The sequence below is a fragment of the Taudactylus pleione genome, unplaced genomic scaffold, assembly GCF_031769625.1.
Source record: "Taudactylus pleione unplaced genomic scaffold, aTauple2 ptg000012l, whole genome shotgun sequence".
Classification (NCBI taxonomy): domain Eukaryota; kingdom Metazoa; phylum Chordata; class Amphibia; order Anura; family Myobatrachidae; genus Taudactylus; species Taudactylus pleione.
The window spans coordinates 669,550-691,951 of NW_028284415.1; the positions used below are offsets into that span (position 1 = coordinate 669,550).

The 22,402-nt window shown below is 45.9% G+C and overlaps 1 protein-coding gene across 1 annotated transcript in view; it reads right to left on the reverse strand.

Annotated features, from left to right (window-relative positions):
* Window positions 1-22,402, reverse strand: part of PITPNC1 (phosphatidylinositol transfer protein cytoplasmic 1) — a 285,340-nt gene that overhangs the window by 57,427 nt on the left and 205,511 nt on the right. The window contains exons 4-5 of the mRNA XM_088468531.1: window positions 17,084-17,172; window positions 16,349-16,356 (exon numbers count right to left, since the gene is read on the reverse strand). Of these exons, the coding sequence (XP_088324657.1) occupies window positions 16,349-16,356; window positions 17,084-17,172 (97 nt within the window). The remainder of the gene's footprint in view (window positions 1-16,348; window positions 16,357-17,083; window positions 17,173-22,402) is intronic.

Genomic DNA, 22,402 nt, shown 5'->3' on the forward strand with positions numbered 1-22,402 from the left:
AGATTTTTTGGAATACAATTTCAGTTCAGTTGCTGGACCCAGAGAGTTCAACTGTCATTTTTGTCCTCTTTGATGATCTTTGTGCCCTGCCTGGTTCCAGCAGCCAGGACAATACCAAAGAAAGAAACAGCTATTCTGATGACCACAAGTGTGTCCATGCAACACAAAAAATAGAAGCCTTCTCCAAAACCAGAAGAGAAAGAAGGCAGAAGGATAAAAATGAAGTACAGTCATGATTGGCCAAAACTGACTATATTAGCGTTTCTACTCTCCTTATTCCAACCATACCACACCACAGATAGCTACTCAAAAATGCCAGTTAAGAAATCTATATTGGAGGCTTATAATGTCTTTTTTTAAAGCTAGGTACACACAATCATACTTTTGATACGATTTAACTTCAAACACACTTACGTTCAGAAGTCCTAATCAGACTTCCAAATCATGCATAGTCGTACACACCTTTACAACCTCTCTTGTGATACAGGAAACTCATCTGTCTAAAATATCTGCTGAAAAGACACAAAGGCGGCGCTGCTGCTGGGGAAGTATGAGCAGAAGTGTCAGTGCACACTACATATTGTACCGTAGAATCTGATGAAAATGAAACTGTGCATAAACCTGATCATCAGGTGCAAAAAAGATTTCTTCAGAGGAAACATAATTGAAGGTGCATGCACACTCTTAAAGTATCGCATGAATGGGTGGGAATTGAAAGAACGGCCTGACGATTGTATAGTTGTGTACCCAGCTTACTGTAGTCAAACCCATTCTCCCACGAGCTACAGTTGTTATTCTGATAGTATACTGTATGCATCAAGTAAGTGTTAACTATACCCAAGTAAGTGTTAACTATACCCATAATTGCCTACTTCTAAATTCTCTTCTCCTGTAAAAGACCAGAGAGGAGATGCAGCGTACCACTTTGGGGATGGATTCGGGCTCTTTACTTCATTAGGCCTCGCCCCTGTCATGGCGATATGACCATATAATGTATAACAGTGAGTACGGCTGTTTGCTGTGTAACATCAATAAACTGCTCTACTGGTTAAGCAGCTGGGTTTTTCATAGCTTTGAGGCATCCACTGGTGTGTACAACAACGCTGCTAAATCCACAAGTATGTACACACATATTTCCCATACCAGACTATGGGGATGTGATAGTAAGGACTGCAGGCAAAGTCAATGATTTCTGTGCAGTATCGGGTTTTTTTTTAAATTGCCAGAAGCAGTTACAACCCCTATTTCTACAGAAAACTATGGAAAAAGAGTTTATCACTGCTTGCTAAATATAGTACTTAAAATCAATTAAAAATCCCAGCAAGACAGTAAAAGGAACAGGTGCACAGTGTAGTGATTACCAAGCAGGAATTTAATCTGTGCTAGTCCAAAATCCAGTAATCCTTGGTTAACCTATGTTAAATTAAGGTTAATATATAGTATAAAGATAACCCCACATTTAATTAAATCAATTAAAAGGCATTCTGTTCATAAAAATTCCTCTAAACAGTCTGTAGATGTCACCTGTGTAAATAATTCTTGACAAGTAATAACTGCTACTTTATCTGTCAAGTATAGAGGCTAAGAATGTAATATCAAGCATTCTTAGGGTTAATGGATTGGTCATGTAAATCTGGACACATGAATTAAGGCCCCCATACATAGGCTTACCATACTATCCGTTTAAACTGGTTCAACAGGTTCTGTTGTTGAATAAAATCAGGTGAAATGCAGGCTTGAAGCCAGCCAGCCACAGAACCTGTTTAATATATATGTGTCCTGGTTTAAAATGATAGTATGGTAAGCCAACCCATACATCAGCAATCGATTGTAGCAATTCTGTGTTTTGCAGATGATTGTATAAAAAAATCTGCAATGAATGGGGTTCACAGATTGCAGATTGCAACCAACAAGTGATTGGAATGTTGGATTTCACAGATCGATTGGGGCTGTAGATTGCTAGTGTATGGTAACAATCAGCAGATTGCAGACTGTTACTACCGTATATACTCGAGTATAAGCCGACTTTTTCAGCACATTTTTTGTGCTGAAAAAGTACCCCCTCGGCTTATACTCGAGTGAAGTGTAGCGCTGACCGGACGGAGTTCGGTCAGCGCTACACAGCACAAACACACAGCCGCCGGAGCAGACAGCTGTGTGTTTGCTGTAATCAGCAGCCGCTGAGAGTCTGTCAGACTCTCAGCGGCTGCTGCTGCTCCCACTGCGGGAGCCATCTTCCGGCTCCCGCAGTGGGTAATGGGAGACACATCGTCATGACGACGTCTCTCCCATGCAAAGCGGCCGGAGGAGCGGATAGCGGCGGGACCAGGAGCGGGAGTTTCAGGTAAGTGATTTTTTTTTTTTTTTTAATTCTTATCACAGCTCTCTCTACTGGGGGGGGGGGGACGACTACAGGGGGCACTACCAGGGGGCTATTACTACAGGGGGCACTACCAGGGGGCGATTACTACAGGGGGCACTACCAGGGGCACTAAAAGGGGGGATTACCACTGGGGAAACTACCAGGGGAGGATTACTACAGGGGGCACTACCAGGGGGGGATTACTACAGGGGGCACTACCAGGGGGCGATTACTACAGGGGGCACTACCAGGGGGCTATTACTACAGGGGGCACTACCAGGGGCACTAAAAGGGGGATTACCACTGGGGGAACTACCAGGGGAGGATTACTACAGGGGGCACTACCAGGGGTGGATTACTACAGGGGACACTAAAAGGGAGGGATTACCACTTGTGGTACTACCAGGGGGGGATTACTACTGGAGGCACTGAAAGGGGGGATTACCACTGGAGGCACTGAAAGGGGGGGGATTACCACTGGGTGCACTACCAGGAGGGATTACTACTGAGGGCACAACCAGGGGGAATTACTACTGGGGGCACTACCAGCTGCTGCCATTTCCCACACTAGGCTTATACTCGAGTCAATAAGTTTTCCCAGTTTTTTGGGGGTAAAAGTAGGTACCTCGGCTTATATTCGGGTCGGCTTATACTCGAGTAAAAGGATGGGCCTTTCAAGTTTGGTATATCTGTATTTGCTGAAATCGATCTGCAAATCAATGAAAAAGATCTGTAATGTATGGGTGCAGATTGCTAAACTGGGAAATCCTAAAATCGAGCAGCAAATCTTCAAATTGTTCAATTGTGCTTGAAGTATGGGGGCCCTTTACACAATTTGCATGACTGCAGGGCAATCAGTTTACACGTATGCCAGCAGCAGTTTATACCACATTTGTGTGAAATGACTGCAGCGCACCATGCAGACTGTGTAATTTATATAGTATGTGTTAGGATTTACAGGGCAGACAGCAGCCCCGTAGTCCCAAGGACACAGACATACTATAAATAGCATTTTGTATGTGATATGCAGCCCACTGAAACCTGGAAATCTCGCCAGGTCTCTGGAGAAGAAAAGAAACCGCAATTTTTGTAAATTATATTGATTACTGACAGTTATTATTACTATTACTTATTAGTTAAATACTCCTTCATATGGAACATTTGCAAGTACCACTTGCTGGGGAGAAGCTAAGCAATATCCTTTGTAAATGATTAAAACCAAAATACATTTAACTACTTATATCCCAGGTATTTTAGAAAGTTTTACAAAGGGTCTTTAGTTATACTTTAACAGAAGTTTTTATTTTTAACAATGGTGAAAATTGTCTTATTTTATTTCAGTACAGGACTCCTACACCACTGGAATCCGCTGCTTGGTATGTATCAAACTTTGATAAATATATAAAATATTTAAAAGTAAGGTGTGTAATACTAGAGCTCAGAGGTTCCCAAACTCCACTCATTACAGTCCAGATTTTAAGGATATCCATGCTTGAGCACAAGTGACTTAATGACACAATGACTTAATTAATACCTTAGGGCCTGATTCAGCAGCGGACGCAAATGCAATCGCCTACGGATCGCAGTTGCTAAAATATGCTAATGCCTGCCAAAGCACAGCCAACATAAAGACGGCCACTGCTGCCTTCTCATATCAGTCCAATGTCTCTCTTCTGCGTAAACATCGGTACCATAAACGTACATCGGGCAATCAGGCAGCATTTACAACAAGTCTGACCAGTTGCAAATGGACAGACATTCCTGCATTTTTAGGACCATCCTCCGTCACCACCCCCAAACGCTGACAGCCTGTCACTCACTTTGAGATGGAATCCTCTATGCGTCTGTAATCGTAATGCGATCACAGCGCACGTGCAGTGCAGCTGATATGCATGCGTGATGGCAAACATCGCTCGAACTGCATCCCTAATCGCCATTGCATTTACTGATGAATCAGGCCCTTAGTCAATTTGATTTAGCCAATCAAGCATGGATATCCTTAAAACCTGGAATGTAATTGGCGGAGCTTGGGAAAATCTGCTATAGATGATTCTAAACATGTACTGATTTGCTTTAGTATAATAATATGTATCTCCCTTCATCCTGTCCTTAATTTCTTGTTGCCCTATTACTTGATTGAATACAACAACTGGATGTTACATAAGGAGTGCAAACAAATGCCAAGATAGATTTCAGCATAATACAAATCTATGCACCAGGATGCAAGATACATGTTTATATGAAAACCCCAAATTTCACATTTTTTTGCGGTAACACAAGGGTCACCCAAAAATAATTTTTAGGACCTTGAAAGACGTCAAAGCAGAAGATATAAAAAGTATATATGTATATTCACGGTTGATTATGCTTTCTCATTCGATTACTTCCTTGGTGGTGGCGGCTGAGATCTTAATGTGCACCCTTCAATTTCACATGGTGGGGCATCCATTTTGTACACTGAATCAATAATTATTCTAATACCAATCATTATACTCTTACAGACACCATTAATCTGTGCTTCATGCCTCAGTAATTTCAGTAGCTTCTAATGAATTTATAGGCTAAAAGGAGACTTATGTTGCTTACCTGTTAAGTCTCTTTCTTCGACTCCATAGGAGGCACAGGGATGACACAGCGTATAGCTTGGAGAGGAGAGTCTGGGCACCAAATAGTTAATTAAAATTACCCACAAGCCCAGGTTCCTCTCCTCTATACCCCGCCCCCAGCCACTGGACCTCAGTTTAGTTTGCTAGCCCATGGCAGGAGCGAGGCAAAGGAGAAGGAGAAGGAAGTCCAGCACACACATAGAACCATACAAACTATAAAAAGTACAGCCGGACAGTCAGGTGCGTCAGGGTGGGCACCCTGTGCCCCCTATGGAGTCGAAGAAAGAGAATTAACAGGTAAACAACATGTCTCCTTTCCTTCTTCCTTCACTTCTTCCTTGGCTAGGACGTCCCAAAGGTGTCCCCTATGGGCAGGGACTCTCCTGAGCTGCAGTGAGCACAGAACGTCCAAAGGTGGTGTCCGTGCACGCAAAAGCAGATAAAACTATGAGCATACACCCATGTGGCAGCTTTACAGAGCTGTTCTGCGGAAGCCCCACAGCGCACTGTTCAAGAAGTCCCCACTGAGCAGGTGGAATGGGCCGTTACCACGGCAGGGGTAGGAATGTTCGCCAAGGAGTAAGCTTGGCGATTTTGTTTAAGCAGAGCCAGCGGGCCAAGATCTGTTTAGTAGCGTGCCAACCAGGTTGTGAACATCATATACGACGAACAGAGAACCCGACTTACGAATATCTCTGGTCCGTTTGACATAAAGCCGGAGAACCCTTACCAAGGAAGCTTCTGGCTGAGAAGAATCCGAAGTTTGGAAAGCAGGTACCACAATTGTTTGATTTATGTGACAACACCTTGGGAAGGTAGCCCAGTTGAGTCCGCAGCACAGCCCTGTCTGAATGGAAAATGAGGATGCTCAAATCCAAGACTCTCCAGGGCTGACGCGATGGCTAAAAGAAAAACTGTTTTCTATGTAAGCCAGCATAACTCAACCATCTGTAACAGTTCAAAGGGAGCTCACTGGAATACTTGGAGAACCAGGGACAGAACCCAGAGAGTCACAGGAGACACATATGGTGGCTGAACATGGAGAACGCCTTGGAAAAAATTTTGCACGTCCGGGAGCAGTGCTATCTGCCTTTGGAAGAGAATGGACAAAGCCGAAATCTGGACCATCAAGGACGAGAGCAGGAGGCCCAAATCCAGACCTGGCTGCAGAAAGGAAAATATACAGGATAGGCAGAAAGACCTGGGGTTAAAACCCCTAGTTGTACACCAAGAAAAATAGGTATGCCAAACCCGGTGATAGATACGCTTCCTAGCCTGCAGCATGGTCCAAATGACCCTCCTAGAGAATCCCTTCGCCCTTAGGATGGATGTCTCAAGATCCACTACATCAAAGCGAGACGGGTCAAATCCAGATGGAAACACAGACTTTGAGACAGAAGATCTGGCCGCAACAGTGCATCTATGGAGAGGCCCAAAAGATCTGCTTAACACACGGGTCAAGGCCAATCCGTCGCACCACAGGATCATCGTGCCTGCCTCCAGTTTGAACTTGCAAAGAACCCGAGGAATAATCGAGACTGGAGGGAAAATGTAAATCAGAGGGAAGTTCCAATGAACAGCCAGGGCATCTACCAGGAGAGCTTCTGGATCCCTTGTGCAGGAGCAGTATCTCGGTAGCTGATGATTGTGACACAGAGCCCTGTATACGGCACGAAGTTCCAGGATGTTAATGGAGAGCTGGCTCTTTTGACACGTCCAACAACCCTGAAAAGTTAGATGGCAGGTTACTGCCCCCCACCCCCAAAAGGTTTGCATCGGTGGTGAGCAAGACCCAGTCCTGGATCCAAAAGTGGTGGCCCTTGTCCAGATGTGAACACTGGAGCCACCACAGTAAAGAGAGACGCACCTCCTAGGGAAGAATGAGAGTCTGTGCCTTGAGGTTCAGGCGAGACTTGATCCATCATTTCAGAATGACCCCTTGAAGAGACCGAGAGTGGAACTGACCGTATTCCAAAATGTTGAACGTTGAGACCGGAGACCCCAGAATCTGCATGTACGAGTGTATGGACATCCGTCCTAGAAAGGCGCGGATTCTGTCTTGTAAGGTTAAGATCTTGTCCAGAGGGAAGAAGACTCTTTGAGCTCTGGAATCCAACAAGGCTCCCAAGTGGAGCATTTCCTGGTATGAATTTAGCGTGGATTTCCGCCAATTGATTATCCATCCATGTGACTGTAGAAACTCCGCCGTTAGCTGGTTGTGATCTCTGAGAACCATCAGAGACTGGGCCAGTAGACGCAAGTCGTCCAGGTAGGGTAAGATTCAGACATCCCTGTGGCGAAGATGTGCTACCATTATCGCCATGACCTTCGTGAACACACGACGGGTCGTGGACAGACCAAAAGGTAATGCCTGAAACTGATAATGGCAGGTCTGTACTGCAAATCTGAGGAAGTGCTGTTAACTGGCTTGAATGGGGATATGCAAATAGGCATCTTGGATATCCAACGACACCATAAAGTCCCCAGGGCAAAAATAATGGACTGTAGGGACTCCATGCGGAATTTGGGAATCTGGAGGAACCTGTTCAGATGTTTTAAATTGAGAATAGGTAGAAAAGAGCAGTCCGGCTTCTGTACCAGAAATAGGTTGGCGTAAAAGCCCAACCCTTCTGGGATGGGGGAATGTGGATAATTACCCTTAAGTCCAGGAGGGAACGAATATACTCCTCTAGAGTGTGGGAAAGCGGGTGGGAAGGCTGGTGGAAAAGAATCGGGATGGCGGACGCTACCAAAATGTTAGAGCATAGCCCCAAGATACGACACTTTGGACCCAATCGTCTGTCGTGGTCTGCATCCACACTGCCAAAAGCGAAGAAGCCGGACTCCCACCTGAGGTCCCCTGGAAGGAGGCCAGTCCCATCATGCGACAGGCTTGTCCACTGGCTTGGCAGCCAGACGTTTAGTGGACCAGGGTTGCTTACCTCGATGCTTGGGGTCCGAACCCTGGCTTCTGGGAAATGGCTGACCTCTGGATTTGCCCTGCGGATGAAAGAAATGAGAGACTGATATCCTAGGTCTGGGAGTGGCAACTGACGGTAAGAATGAGACTTAGATGCCGCCAGAGTGGCCACTATCTTGTCCAATTTCGGTTCGAACAGAATGTCACCGGAATAATGAAGGGCTTCCAGCGCCTTCTTGGATTCCGAGGTGCGTAACCAGAGTGCTCTTCCGGCCACAATATCGGAAGCCGAAACTTTACATGTTAAATTCCCTTAGTCTGTGGCAGCTTTGGAGAGATTGGAAGTTGCCTCCTGAACATGCCCCACCAAAGACTCCAGGTCACCACTGTGAGTGCCCGAGGTGAGATTGTCCTCTAAAGCATCTGCCCAGTGGCCGACAGCTTTAGCCACCCAAGCCGATGCCAGGGCTGGATGGGCCAGAGCACCTGCATTAATATAAATGGATTTGACAACATTTTCTAGCTTCCTATTCGTAAAAGATGCCGTGTTAGACATAGGAAGAAGGGACGTCCGAATAAGGTGGGTAATATGAGCATCCACAGGGGGAGGAGATTCCCACCTAGCCCTATCGGTTGCTGGGAGAGGGTAAAAGGTAGCAATGGGCTTGGATATCTGAAAGCGTCTATTGGGGTGAGACCATGCCTCTGCTAGAAGGTCCACCAGCTGTGCTAAAGAAGAAAATTCCATTACTGTCTTCTTCTGACTTTTAAAGACAGGTGTTTTGGATCTAGGAGGCTGCTCGGAGTCTTCAACCAGGAGAATAGCCTTTACTGCTCTAATAGGAGCCTCTACATCTACTGGGGACATAGCCTCCTCTTGGACTGAAGACGTTTCAAAGTCCGAGGTAATAGAAGCACTCGATTCCCCATCTGAGGAAACCTCCGAGTCCCAAGTTCCCCCAATAGGATTCAAGCTTTCGTGTGCAGCAGGCCTGCGTCTGGGATCCCTATCTTTATCCAGCATCTGCTGAAAAGATGCAGACATGGGAAAGTATATAAAAATATAACAATTTATTTTTTGGTCAATAAGCAGACAAATGAATAAGCAACAGAGTAGGTAGCATGAGTCCTAAGCACAGTCAAGATGTCAATAATGTACTGTTGCACTGTGTTATAATGGCAGAAATGAAATGCAATATTCAAAGAACAGTTCTAAACAACAAATAAGGAAATGGAAACCAACGTTTTTTTGTCTTGCAGGCCTATTACGAGACACCTGAATAATGGTAAACGACGTGGCATGTAGTAAATTATATGAAGTGAAGAAATAAAGTCTTGCTCTAGCTTGACTGCCAGAACTGGAGCAGAGAAATCCTTGATGAATGGTTTGGCTTTGGCCCATTTGCTGAAATGAGGCAATGATGTCTTGTTTTAGCTGGAAAGCCAGAACTGAAGCAGAGAGATCCTTGATGAATGGTTTGGCTTTGGCCACTTTGCTGGAATAAGGTAATGATGTCTTGCTCTAGTTGCACTGCGCTCTCAGCTGAGACCCAGGAAACCGACACACTGCAGGAGAATTGGACAAACACGGAGCAAGAAAAACAGGCAAGTACATAGGAGTGAACTCACGCCTGGAATCCAGAAGACTGACACACTGCAGGTGAACCGGAAGACCACGGAGCTGGAATGCAGATAATTGTGCTGGAGAGAGTTCACAACTGGGACCCAGGAAACTGATACACCGCAGGAGCTCCGGAAAATCTCAGAGCCGGCATGCCGACAAGTATCAGACTCTCCAACATAACCCCTTCCATCCGGTACAAAAAGCTCTGCTCCTGGATTTCTCTCTTAATTGATGATTGCAGCCACCTGTGGTGATACACCTGCCTCATCTATTAACAAGCTCAACACAGGTGTATGCAATCATTAATTAGGTGGGAAGCCCAGGAGCAGAGCATTTTGTACCGGATGGAAGGGGACACGTTAGAGAGTAGGAAGTATGCAACTGGTAACAGTGGCTTGAGCCCGGCAGGATTCACAGAAGCAGAGAATCTTGAATGGCTGGAGACCAAGGAGCACACACTGGCCTCTGGATAGCTCACTGGCAAGACGCTATAATCAGCAATGTGGTAAAAGTTCAGAGCATACAAATAGCAGAGAAAGCCAATCCCCTAGCACTAGGAAGACACACATGACTTTCCTCGTTTGCTTGATTGCCCGGCAACCTGAGATAACACCTTAGTAACAGGCAAGCTGTGAGTGCAGCTTGTAACAGCTAGCCTCTGGACTGACTGACAAAAAGTCTGCATCCAAAGTACCTCCACCATAGGAAGCTGAGGTATCGCGGTAGGGACAGGGGGCATTTTAGCTGCCATGCGGTCTACAAACTGAGACATTACCTGTGTTAATTTAGACGCTCAAACTGGTTCCTGACAAGATTCAGCGGCAGACGTTGTCTGTTGCAACTGATGCAAAGGCCATCATGTTATGGGTAATGAGGAGAAATAACGATGACACATTTTTTACAGGTTCACATCATTAATGAAGCACCCGTCTCCTTGGGAGTCTTACTTCTGGACATTGTTAAAGTTGCAGAAACCCCCACACACCAAACATACAATGGTATACAGGAGGTAACAAAGAACATGTCTAACAGTGCTAAGTATAAATATATACTGAGAGCTGTACTCAACAACTGTAAGGAATGTTCCCCAGGTGACCAGTGAAAACAGCAGGCACGCAGACAGAGTTGAAATACTCACATGCACACAGACCACTCAAATGCTGGAAAATGTGGGCAATAGTGCTCAACAAACCAGCTAAATAAGCAAGAAGGATCTAAATATTTATAATCAGGCTGCAGGGAGCAGGTTATAGTGGAGATAGGTGCTCAGCTTCTCTCCTCGTGCTGTGCTGAGGCAGGCTGAGTAAAATGGCCGGAGGAGGAGAGAGAGGGGAGGATCCTGCCTCGGTCTTGCTGCCTCTGTAAGAAAAGCCCTCCAGGGCTGGGGGAGGGGCTAACAGAGAGCGCCTCTCTCCCAGCTGGCCGGACCCCAGGACTAAAGGCAGCAGCTGCTATGAAGCAGCACCCTGTAGCACTGTAATGCCCTGGTGGTCTAGTAGGCGGCGCGAGAAACCGGGAACCCCCACTTGCCAGTACTGCTGGTAATCTCCTGCATGCAGGGAGCCACATTACGTCATCCCCTCTCAGCGCCGGCTGCGGCTCCGGTGTCAGGAATCCGCGGCCGAAGTCACTGACTCGTTAGTGCTGCGGCCCCTGCGCTGGGGTGGTGGAGCGGCATTTGGGGCGTCCTTTAGGATGCCTTTCACTGCCCACTCAAAGAAAAATGAACAGAAATAAATAAAATAAAATCAGTAAATAAAACATGGGGGGGGGATCATCTATTACAATGGTGCCCAGCTCCTGCCGGCACCAAACTTAAACTGAGGTCCAGTGGGTGGGGGCGGGGTATAGAGAAGAGGAGCCAGAACTTGTTGTGTGATTTTAATTAACTATTTGGTGCCCAGACTCTCCTCTCCAGGCTATACCCTGTGTCATCCCTGTGCACCCTGTGGAGGAAGACTATATATTGGTTCACTTCATTCCTCAAAATTACAATGGATCCCGTGCCCAATAACCAAGGGCTATGAGTACCATGCCCAAATTACTAAACACCTGAAGCTCTGTCTTGGTAACAGTCATTACCGAGATATAACAATTCATCCCGGAGTGTCGTACGCGTCAGTCCCCAGGGTTCTGGTATAATATAACTGTACCTTCACACTTTTTTCCCAGGGACAATCACAAGCCCTCCCCCTATCTGCAACACATGCTATAACAAACATCAAAGTCATCCACTTTAAACATCGGCATAGTCTTCATTACAAGTGCTATATAATTAATATATATACTAGCGACCCGGCTTCGCACGGGAGCAATTTTATCTCGCCACAGCCCCCTGCAATTTAGAACAACCTACGCCATGTCACTACAGTCACCTGCATCTCACCATAGCCCCCTGCTTCTCACTCCTGCCCCTTGCATCTCACCAGTGTCACTACAACCCCCACTGGGGCCCCACCACTGGGATGTGCTGGGAACGGCAGGAGGATCATGGATAAGAGATTTGTATTGCAGCTACAATAAGCATTATCAGCACAATGTTCCCAGGGCTGGGGCACCTGTGTATATTTACGAAGCCTCCATGCGCACCCCTTCCAAGCTACTGAACATGGTGATGAGCAATGTCCTCTTTGCACCATGTACCCTGCATTTCCTGGGATTCCTGGCTGTGGTGCCCTTGTCTGAGAAAATTACTGACTTCCATGGGAGGTGCCTCCTGTTCACCTAGGACATGTGGCTGAGCGAGAACATCACACTGGAGAGGGAGCACTTCACTGTGCAGGAGTGGTGGCCGGAGTCCACCTGCAAGGTCAGCCATCAATATTTTTGTTCCTATGGCAGTGTTTTTACCATTTGATGGTGGCGGCCCGATGTTTGCCACCATCGAATGGAAAGAATTTGATGGTGTTTCATTTTTTGTTTTTAATTCTCTGAGACAGTGAGAGCCAATCAGAGCGCAGCCCTCGGACCTGCAGAAGCTGTAAATCACTCACACAGCACAACAGTTTTTCGGTGATTTGCTTAATTCTTGGCACGAGTCCTAAGCGGAATCAACACTGAGTGGCAATAGAACCAAGGATTATGCAAAGATGATGGTTGGGGTACCCCTTGCAGAAAGATAACTGATGCAGCCTCTGGGCTGTACAGTCTTGAGGGCTGTTAGAGGATGCAGCCAGTGGGATATGTGGCAGCCTTGAGGGCTGGAAGTGGTTACAGTCTCTTGGCAGTATAGCAGCCTTGAAGGCTGGTGGAAGATGCAGCCACTGGGCTGTGTAGCAGCCTTGAGGGCTGGAAGCAGATACAGTCTCTGGGCTGTGTAGCAGATGATGCAGAATTGCGTTGGCAAAGATGCAGGAGTGCGAATTGTGCCACTGAGATGACACAAGCGACTGATGACGCTGGGTTGCGACTTGTGCCACCGAGATGACACAAGCAGCAGCGTAGTTGGTAGTGTACACTGGAGATGCTGGGTAACGGCCTGTGCCGCCGAGATGACACAAGCAGCAGGAGACACTAGGAAGAGGCCTGTGCCGCCAAGTTGACACAAACGGTGGATGTCGCTGGAGTGCGACTTGTGCCGCCAAGATGACACAAGCGGCAGAGATACTGGAGATTGGCACGCTGAGGTTCAGGACGCTCAACCAACACGATGCAGACACCAGAACCGGAAACACATGGAATGCTATCACCAGCATCCGAGCAACGCATCAGCAGGGCAGAAAAAGAAGGAAGCACCATCCCGTTCCAGCAGGGATGATGCACCGCCTAAAGGAAGGACTTCATAAGTTGACAGCGTGGCGTCTGTCTCCCAGCAACCGGCCTGAGAAAACCGCTAACCAACAGGATGCGGCTGCGGCTTGTGACAATTTTAAGCCTCAGTTTCAGATGCTCTTTTGCTGTTTCAGCACCGTGGCCATCTCCTATACAGCAGCTCAATGCAAGATTTTTTTTGTCACTTGCTTCACTAAAATCGTCGCAGCTCGGCTCCCTTTTGTCACAGATGAATGGTTCATATACATCAACCTTCTTCAAACAATGCTGAATAGAATAGTGAAAACCCCATCAAATTCTGCCTAGTGGTACTAGAGATTAGCCTGAACGAACTGACAGACCCCTGAACCTTATATATATATATAAGATTCAAGATGCACCATAATGAAAATGCATGTATAGAGCATTGAAACAATGGTATATACTTCATTGTGTGTTTCATTCCTGAGTTCCGCTGATATGTAATCTTTTACATGAAGCAACACAGACAGTGTGTATAGCTTGGAAGGCACCGGATCGTAACTATTTATTTATTGCACATTAGAGGAGTGCCGCTTTCAACATATCATATATATATATATATATATATATATATATATATATATATACACACCAACAGTGGCACTCCAAAGAATAAATACGTTCAAGCTGGGTTAAGGAAATCTCAAGTTTTACTTCTGGAGGCACTGCATAGGGGCACTACTTCAGCCCCGGGGCACTTCATGAGGGCAAAACAAAACTACAGGGGGCAATGTACAAAGGGATAACTACAGGGTTATTGTATATTGCTTTCTATATTTTATATTAGTTGCTAGGATAGGCTAGGATATATTTAATTACACATTTAAATCTCATTCCCATTAGATAAACCATGCCTGCAATTTTTGTGACACGTCTATTTTGCCATTGCCATGTGCTTGTAGAAAAGCTGGGGTCACTTCATTGTTTGTTGCCAGCCAGCTCCTGAGTTAGTACCTACCAAAAGTGGTCTATGGAAGGACAACCAGTGAACCAGTGAGAAGGTCATGGGTGCCCAAGGCTCATTGATGCACATGGGGAGCGAAGGCTAGCACATCTGGTCCTATCTCACAGAAAAGCTAGTAGCACAAATTGCTGAAAAAGTTATTGTTGGCTATCACAGAAAGATGTCAGAAAATGTAGCTTGCTGCGTAAGGGCTACGTAGTCGCAATTTGGTCATAGTGCCCATGCTGATCCCTGCCCACTGCCGAAAGCACCTACAATGGGCACATGAGCGTCAGAAGTGGACCATGGAGCAATTGAAGAAGTTGGCCTAGTCTGATGAATCACGTTTTCATTTGCATCATGTTGACGACTGGGTGTGTGTGCATCGTTTATCTCGGGAAGAGATGGCACCAGGATGCACTATGGGAAGGAGGCAAGCCGGCGGAGGAAGTGTGATGCTCTGGGCAATGTTCTGCTGTTAAACCTCGGGTCCTGCCATTCATGTGGATATTACTTTGACACGTACCACCTACCTAAGGCCCAAGCACCGGCCAGCCCGTATTAAGAGTATGATACAGTGAACTAAGGGCCTGATAGCTGTGATCTCATAAGAAATGGCTGTGTGACAATATGTAAATGTCACAAATGCCTGGATATGTATTGATACGCCCACCGGTGCCATCGCATATCCCCCAGCTGCTGCGTCTGTGTGAGCAGCTGTTATGGGAAAATAAGCAAATGTCGCAGCCTCCAGGAGATGTATTCAGAAGCCTACCAGCGGCTTTGCAAATCCAAGCATCTGCATAAAATGTCACAGCATCTACATACAAAGACGCAGCATCGGTCTCAGATCATTCTATTGTTGTAATCCTGAGTGAGTCTATGGTTCCACAGGATAGCCATGGGAATTGAGACGCCAGAGCCATATTTCTTGTGTAGGGGCTCGCAGTCGCAGGGTGAGTCACGTTCCCGAAACATTTGCGACGCGCCTATATTCCTTGCCACCACTTCCCGTTTCCTCCCCCAAACGCTCGCTGATTGTAAATCACACTGCAAATAAATACTCACTGCGAGTAACTACGGTAATGCCCCTTGACGCATGTGCAGTGAGACTCAGACGCATGCACAGACGGCCGATAATCACTCAACTGCAAAAGCATTTGCATAGCGTGCATCTCTGAATCAGGTATTAAATTAAGAAGAGAGTAATAACAGGACTATGTGTAATGAGTAATGGAAGTTTATTCTGCTATCAAGGAGGAGCCACACTGTTACACTATAGAAGCTTAAACAGTGAAGTCTATATAAATATAAATTCTATTTTACATCCCCCTTCATCATAAAATCGGCGTACTACGGGGAACAACAGGCCGATGGACAGCAACAGGAGCAAACGTCAGGATGAGCTACTGTCGGTCGTGGAGCTGGGTGCAGGTGGGGATGCGGGCCCAGGAGGAGGAACACCACCGGCCCCTGCGTGTCACAGTCACAGTGTTATCGGTGTTTCACTTGGGGGAAGGATGGAAAGGTGACGGTGGGAGGGGCCTGGTACTGGTGTCCCCTTAGTCCCCCCTGTCGCTGGGCCTGCCAGTCCCCAAATTAAATAATAATTATACTACTGTGATAAGAGTGATCACTAATAGGCCCCTTTCTCCTCCAGTATTAGAGTTCTTCTACAGTGGTATCCTCACCAATATGTATGGGTGTTGCATGGGCCTTAAATTGTCCTGAAACATTAATGCTTCCATTTGTATCAGTCAATGCCCACATGACCTGGACAGCTAGGAGTTACAAGAACACTCTGTGCTAGGACTACTGGTCTATACTCTGCTTGACTGCAGCCTGCCAAGTGAATGAGAATTTAAGGTTTATGAATAAGGAATATATCATTGCTACTGCTGCTGCGTATCACTGGCTCACATAACAGTTACTGTGCATACTAGATAAAGGCAGACTCGCCTCGTAACCACCAATCACGGCAGACTCGTCTCCTATCCCTGCCTCCCTCGCTAGATCACACAGAAACTCTCCAAATAGCAAGAGAAAAAGCTCAATGTGTCTCGCTTTCTTCAATGCATGAGAAAAAACAATCTGCACTTACTGTGTATTCTGCCGGTCCATTCCCATCAGATGGCAGGCATAGAACAACAAGAGAAAGGAAGAAAAAGTAGAAGTCGTATTACAATAATATCACTATAAGCACTGTACAGCAATAGGATGGAGATTCAGCAATGAAATGCAAATAAAGCCATGCAAAAGTACCAGGACACATATTGTAGCCTACACACAGCAGTCATTTCACTAATGGTGGTGTCACTAATTACCAGAGTACTGGTAGTCTGCATATCCATGACTATTGGTTCAGTCTACAAAATGACTTCTTCCACTGTATGTAAAACAGTATGCTTTAGAACAGTCACTGAACAATGACAGACGATAACGTTATTTAAAATGGATCTGTCAGTTTCACTTTAGCCCACACTGGTATATAAGTTATGCTGGTATATAAATTATTTTTCACCTTACAGTAACATTATGAATGTAATAATAAGAAGAAAACTTTATTTATAACCTAACATAGTAACCCATGGTAACCTATTATACAATAGTTTTCATTATTCTACCTTGCACTCAGACTGAAAATATCATTTGCTGATATGTGCTACCGCAGATTTGTGTTTTGAGAACTATATAATTCATTATGGCGTTCACTATTTTTTATCCACCCATGCTTACCTAAGGCTTGTTCACAGAGAAAGGACTCTTGCAGCACTGTTATCAATAATAATACTTATAAGAATTACTTATTTACCTCATAGATTATACGGTCACTCACCTGTGATTGTATACGGGTAATAGTTCCATGCTTTTTCTGTTACGTAGAAAATTTTTGGCACCACAGCCCGAGCCCAGCTAGGGAGTTTACTGAAAAATAATACAAATGTCAAAAGGTTTCATCAAAAGGTTTCATTTTATAAATGAAATATTTTCAGTTCTTTATTTCAGTACTATTCACATAAATATACACTATAATATTCATAAAATACAGAAGCGAATAATATTCAAAATGCAACTCAACCAATATTCTTAAGAAAACTGCTAACTGCAGAGGAGTGAAGTTGTGGCGGAATTTAGAGCAAATCAATTTTAATTTAGAAAAATTTACAGTCTACAAATGGGCTGGGGTACAATAAGGAGTAATTCCAAGCAGTACAAAGTTAATAGAAGCTTAACATTTATGACCAAAGTTTGGCAGAGAAGCGTGCAAAAATCTGTGTCAAAATGTCAAACAGTTTTTTAAATTCTGCTCATCCCATCAGGAGACAGAGAGAGAGAGACAAGTAACCCAACACTCCTGTGGCTTAGTCAACAAAGTAGCTGCTCCAGGGCCTTTCTTAAGGAGAACATGTCTCCACGTGTGCAAAAAGCGAAGAGGGCGGCACTCAGAGGCTGAGAAAGGGAATCAACTGTTTTTATTTGCCGACGTTTCAAACAACAAATCTTTTACTTCAGGACAGTGTGGACCTCATTCAGAGGCGGTCGTTAGTTGCAAGCGGTCGGTCTGAATCAGGGCGGCCGCTTGCATCCTGAATGGCCGCCTCCTTGTCGATCGTTAAACTGTGGGTTACCACCCACAGCTTAACGACCAACCAGGTTGATGGTCACGATGGCAATCACCATCGTGACCATCGGGGCTTACGACTAGACCCTAAGGTTGGGTCTGGGCACTCGTAAGCCCCAGGGAGCTTTCTGCTCTGATGGAGCAAGAAGCTCCCCACTGACATCACTGATGATGTCAGTGCGGCCGCCCACAAAACGGTAGGCGTTCGTAAATGAACGCCTCCATTTTGGAAACCACCCCCTCGGCCCGCCTACCAAATGGGGGCAGCTGTCGATCAACATCGACAGCCGCCCCTTTGGTAACGAGCTCTGGAGCGGCAGAGTTTCTCTGTTGCTCCGGGGCTTGCGCAAGCACAGTGCGGCCACTGTGCATGCACAGGCCAAACCATCGAGTCGGTTACGAGCGTATCGGCGCTCACGACCGACTCTGAATCAGGTCCTGTGTCCTGAAAACATTTTGTTCTTTAAAACATCGGCAAATAAACACAAGTTTTAACTGATTCTCAGCTTCGAAGTACAAGAATTTTGGCTTTCACAAACCTGTTACTTCTTCTTTAGGAAGCTCATCTATCCTCCACTCGTCACCTGCATTAATGGCACCTGTTTGAACTCGTTAACTGTATAAAAGACATCTGTCCACACCCTCAATCAGTCAGACTGCAAAAACTCCACCATGGCCAAGACCAGAGAGCTGTCTAAGGACACCAGGGACAAAATTGTAGACCTGCACAAGGCTGGGATGAGCTACTCGACAACAGGCAAGCAGCTTGGTGAGAAGAGATCAACTGTTGGCGCAATTATTAAAAAATTTAAGAAATACAAGATCACTGACAATCTCCCTCAACCAGGGGCTCTATGCAAGATCTCACCTCGTGGGGTATCAATGATCTTGAGAAAGGTGAGGGATCAGCCCAGAATTACACGGGGAGACCTGGTCAATGACCTCAAGAGAGCTAGGATAACAGTCACAAAGGTTACCATTAGTAACACACTACGTCGTCATGGATTCAAATCCTGCAGCGCCCGAAAGATCCCCCTGCTTAAGCCAGCACATGTCCAGGCCCGTCTAAACTTTGCCCGTGACCATCTGGATGATCCAGAGGAGGATTGGGAGAATGTCATGTGGTCATGAGACCAAAATAGAACTTTTTGGTATAAACTCCACACGCCATGTTTGGAGGGAGAAGAATGATGAGTGGCATCCCAAAAACACCATACCCACTGTGCAGCATGGGGGTGGAAACATCATGCTATGGGGATGCTTTTCTGCAAAGGGGACAGGACGACTGATCCGTATTACGGAGAGGATGAATGGGGTCATGTATCGTGACATTTTGGGGAAAAACCTCCTTCCCTCAGTGAGAGCATTGTTTTCCGTGGTCTTCCGGGTCTTTTGGTGTTGCTGAGCTCTCCGGTGCGTTCTTTCTTTTTAAGAATGTTCCAAACAGTTGATTTGGCCACACCTAATGTTTTTGCTATCTCTCTGATGGGTTTGTTTTGATTTTTCAGCCTAATGATGCCTTTCACTGATAGTGAAAGCTCTTTGGATCTCTTATACCCCTTTTCCACCTAAATTCCGGATCTGAACAAAGTTCCTATCCGGATCAGACCCGGAATTTTGCCGGCGCAGCCTCGGGATATTCCCGAGTCAGCGCCGCTCACACCGCAGTCGGGTCTGCATAGACCCGGCTTTTGCGGAGTGAAAGTGGACGCTTGGAGATGACGTCATCTCCAAGCGCCACTGAAGCCGGACCAATCGGCCAGCTAGCAGCGCACTCCAGGTCATCGTGACCCGGAGTGCGCTGTTCCCATAGCAGGGTTTCACGGGCTACGCCCGTGTTAAACCCTGCTAGTTACCTGGGTTGGATTGCTGGGTCACTCGACCCGGCGATCCAACCCTCTGCCCTTTTACACCAGGGAGCTGCCCGGGTTAACCCTTCAAAAACCCGGGTTTTAGCTCCGGTGTAAAAGGGGTATTATTGAGAGTCGACAGCAACTGATTCCAAATGCAAATGTCACACCTAGAATCAACTCCAGACCTTTTACCTGCTTAATTGATAATGAATAGCCCACACCTGTCCATGAAATAGCTTTTGAGTTGATAGTCCCATTACTTTTGGCCCTTAAAAAGTGGGAGGCACATATTGAAACCGCTGTAATTCCTACACCGTTCACCTGATTTGGATGTAATTACCCTCAAATTAAAGCTGAAAGTCTGCAGTTAAAGCACATCTTGTTTGTTTCATTTCAAAGCCATTGTGGTGGTGAATAGAGGCCAAAATATGAAAATTCTGTCAATGTCCCAATATTTATGCACCTGACTGTACACACACACACATACATACATACATATGCTAGCAGGTAGACCATAGATATTTACTGTTTCCATTTCCATCTCACCATTCCGGTAACACATTAATCCTTTATCTCTATAGTAATGCATCCCCTCCCTCACTGCTATAGTAAGACATTACCCTCCCTCACCTGTGTACTAACACATTCCACTCCCTCACGTCTGTAGTAACACATTTCCCTCCCTCGCCCGTGTTGTAACACTTTTGACAATCCTCTCCATCACCTGTGTAGAAATACAATCCTTCCCTCACACCTGTAGTAAGACATTACCCTCACTTACAACTGTAGTAACTTATTCTCTTCCCTCACATCTGGAGTAACACATTACCCCTGCTCACCCCTGAACTAACACATTCCCCTCCCTTGCCCTTGTTGCAACACATTCCCTTCCCTCACCCCACAGTAACCCATTTGACATTCCACTCCCTCACCTGTGTAGTAACACATTCCCCTCCCTCACCTGTGTAGTTACACATTCCCCTCCCATACCTGTGTAGAAACTCATTCACCTCCCTCACCTCTATAGTAATACATTCCCCTCTCACTGCTGTTGTAATGCTGGGTACACACTGGCCGACATATCGGCCGTTGAATTGAATGGCTGATATATCGCCTGTGCATCGGCTAGTGTGTACAGACGATAGGTCTGTGAATGACAATATTCACAGACATATAACGTCGGTTGTGCAGCACCGCCGACGGCAGATACAGTATATCTGCACATCATGCTGTGTGTACGTACATTTGCTGCAGAGGCCGCCGGGCAGGGGGGCACGACAAGACCCCCGGCCAGATGGTTGTTCAGTGTGTATGAAAAACCATTATCTACAGATATATCTTTCAGGTGTGTGCCCAGCTTTACACATTTTCCTCTCTCACCTGTGTAGTAACACATTCCCTTACCTCACTATTCAAATAGGGGAGCCACACCAACTGCCACTGATGCTTGGCAGCACTTGGGATGACAGTTGGTGTTTGAATCTTGAACTGTGCTACAGCCACTATGAGTCAGTCAGGTAAAACATTGCACAGGGGGAAGAAATATTTTAGCCATTTTCACCCCCTTAGGACTCAAATTTAGAAAAATCCCTTCTTAGTGGATAACTACTTCAAAAATATTTAATGTTATTTGGGGGGGAGGGGGGGTATACTTATACAATGGGGAGGGAGGGGTGTATTTTTTATTTTTTTTGCGGGGTTGTTTTAATACTGTCTTTGCTGGGGCAGTGTAATACTGTGTGTGTGTGTATAATCGTATGTGTGTGTGGGAGTATTATCGTGCATGTGTGTGTGGGGGTATTATTGTGTGTGAGAGGAGTTTATTCATATTATCTGTTATATATGGGTCACTGATGGTCTCTGCATTATCTGGCATTCACAGTGACTCTCTCTACATTATTTGGTGGTCACTGCGATGCTCTCTGTATTATATGGCGATCACTGCGATGTTCCATGCATTATATGTTTTAAGGAATGAATCTGCACTATTTCCATGAGACCCCTACAGCTCGCTGATGGGGCTCATGCAATAGGCAGAGATCCACAGTGAATTAACCTGGAGTTAGCAGCAGGCAAGGTAAGAGTTAATTGCAGGAGCAAACAGGTGCAGGTGTGTACTGGAGTCTGCTACTGGGTGACTTGCTAGATGATCTGAAGAACTACAGACTTGCAATATACAGACACAGTTTGGGTGAATAGTGTTGAACCTGCAATGTTGAATATGGACTTGATTGTGGCAGGCCAGCTACTCAGGATGCAGGAGGGAATAATGCTGAACCCATAATGCTGGATATGGGCTTGGTTGTGGCAGACCAGCTACTCAGGATGCTGGTAGGAATTATGTTGAAGCTGCAATGCTGGATATGAACTTGGTTGTGGCAGGCCAACTACTCAGGATGCAGGTGGGCATACTGTTTGAACCTGCAATGCCTGATATGGACTCGATTGTGGCAGGCCAGCTACTCAGGATGCAAGTGGAAGTTTGTAACAGAACTAGTACTTGATATAGTTGAACTGGCAGGATGAATCCACAGGTACACGCTGGGACTAGTGTCAAATCGGAGGTGACAAAGCAGGTAAGTTGGAGGGTCTTGGCAAGACACAAGCGCAAAGCTGGGATGGACACAGGAACAGGGCAGAATCCAGCAGGACACAGGAGTAGGACTGGCAGGAACAGGAC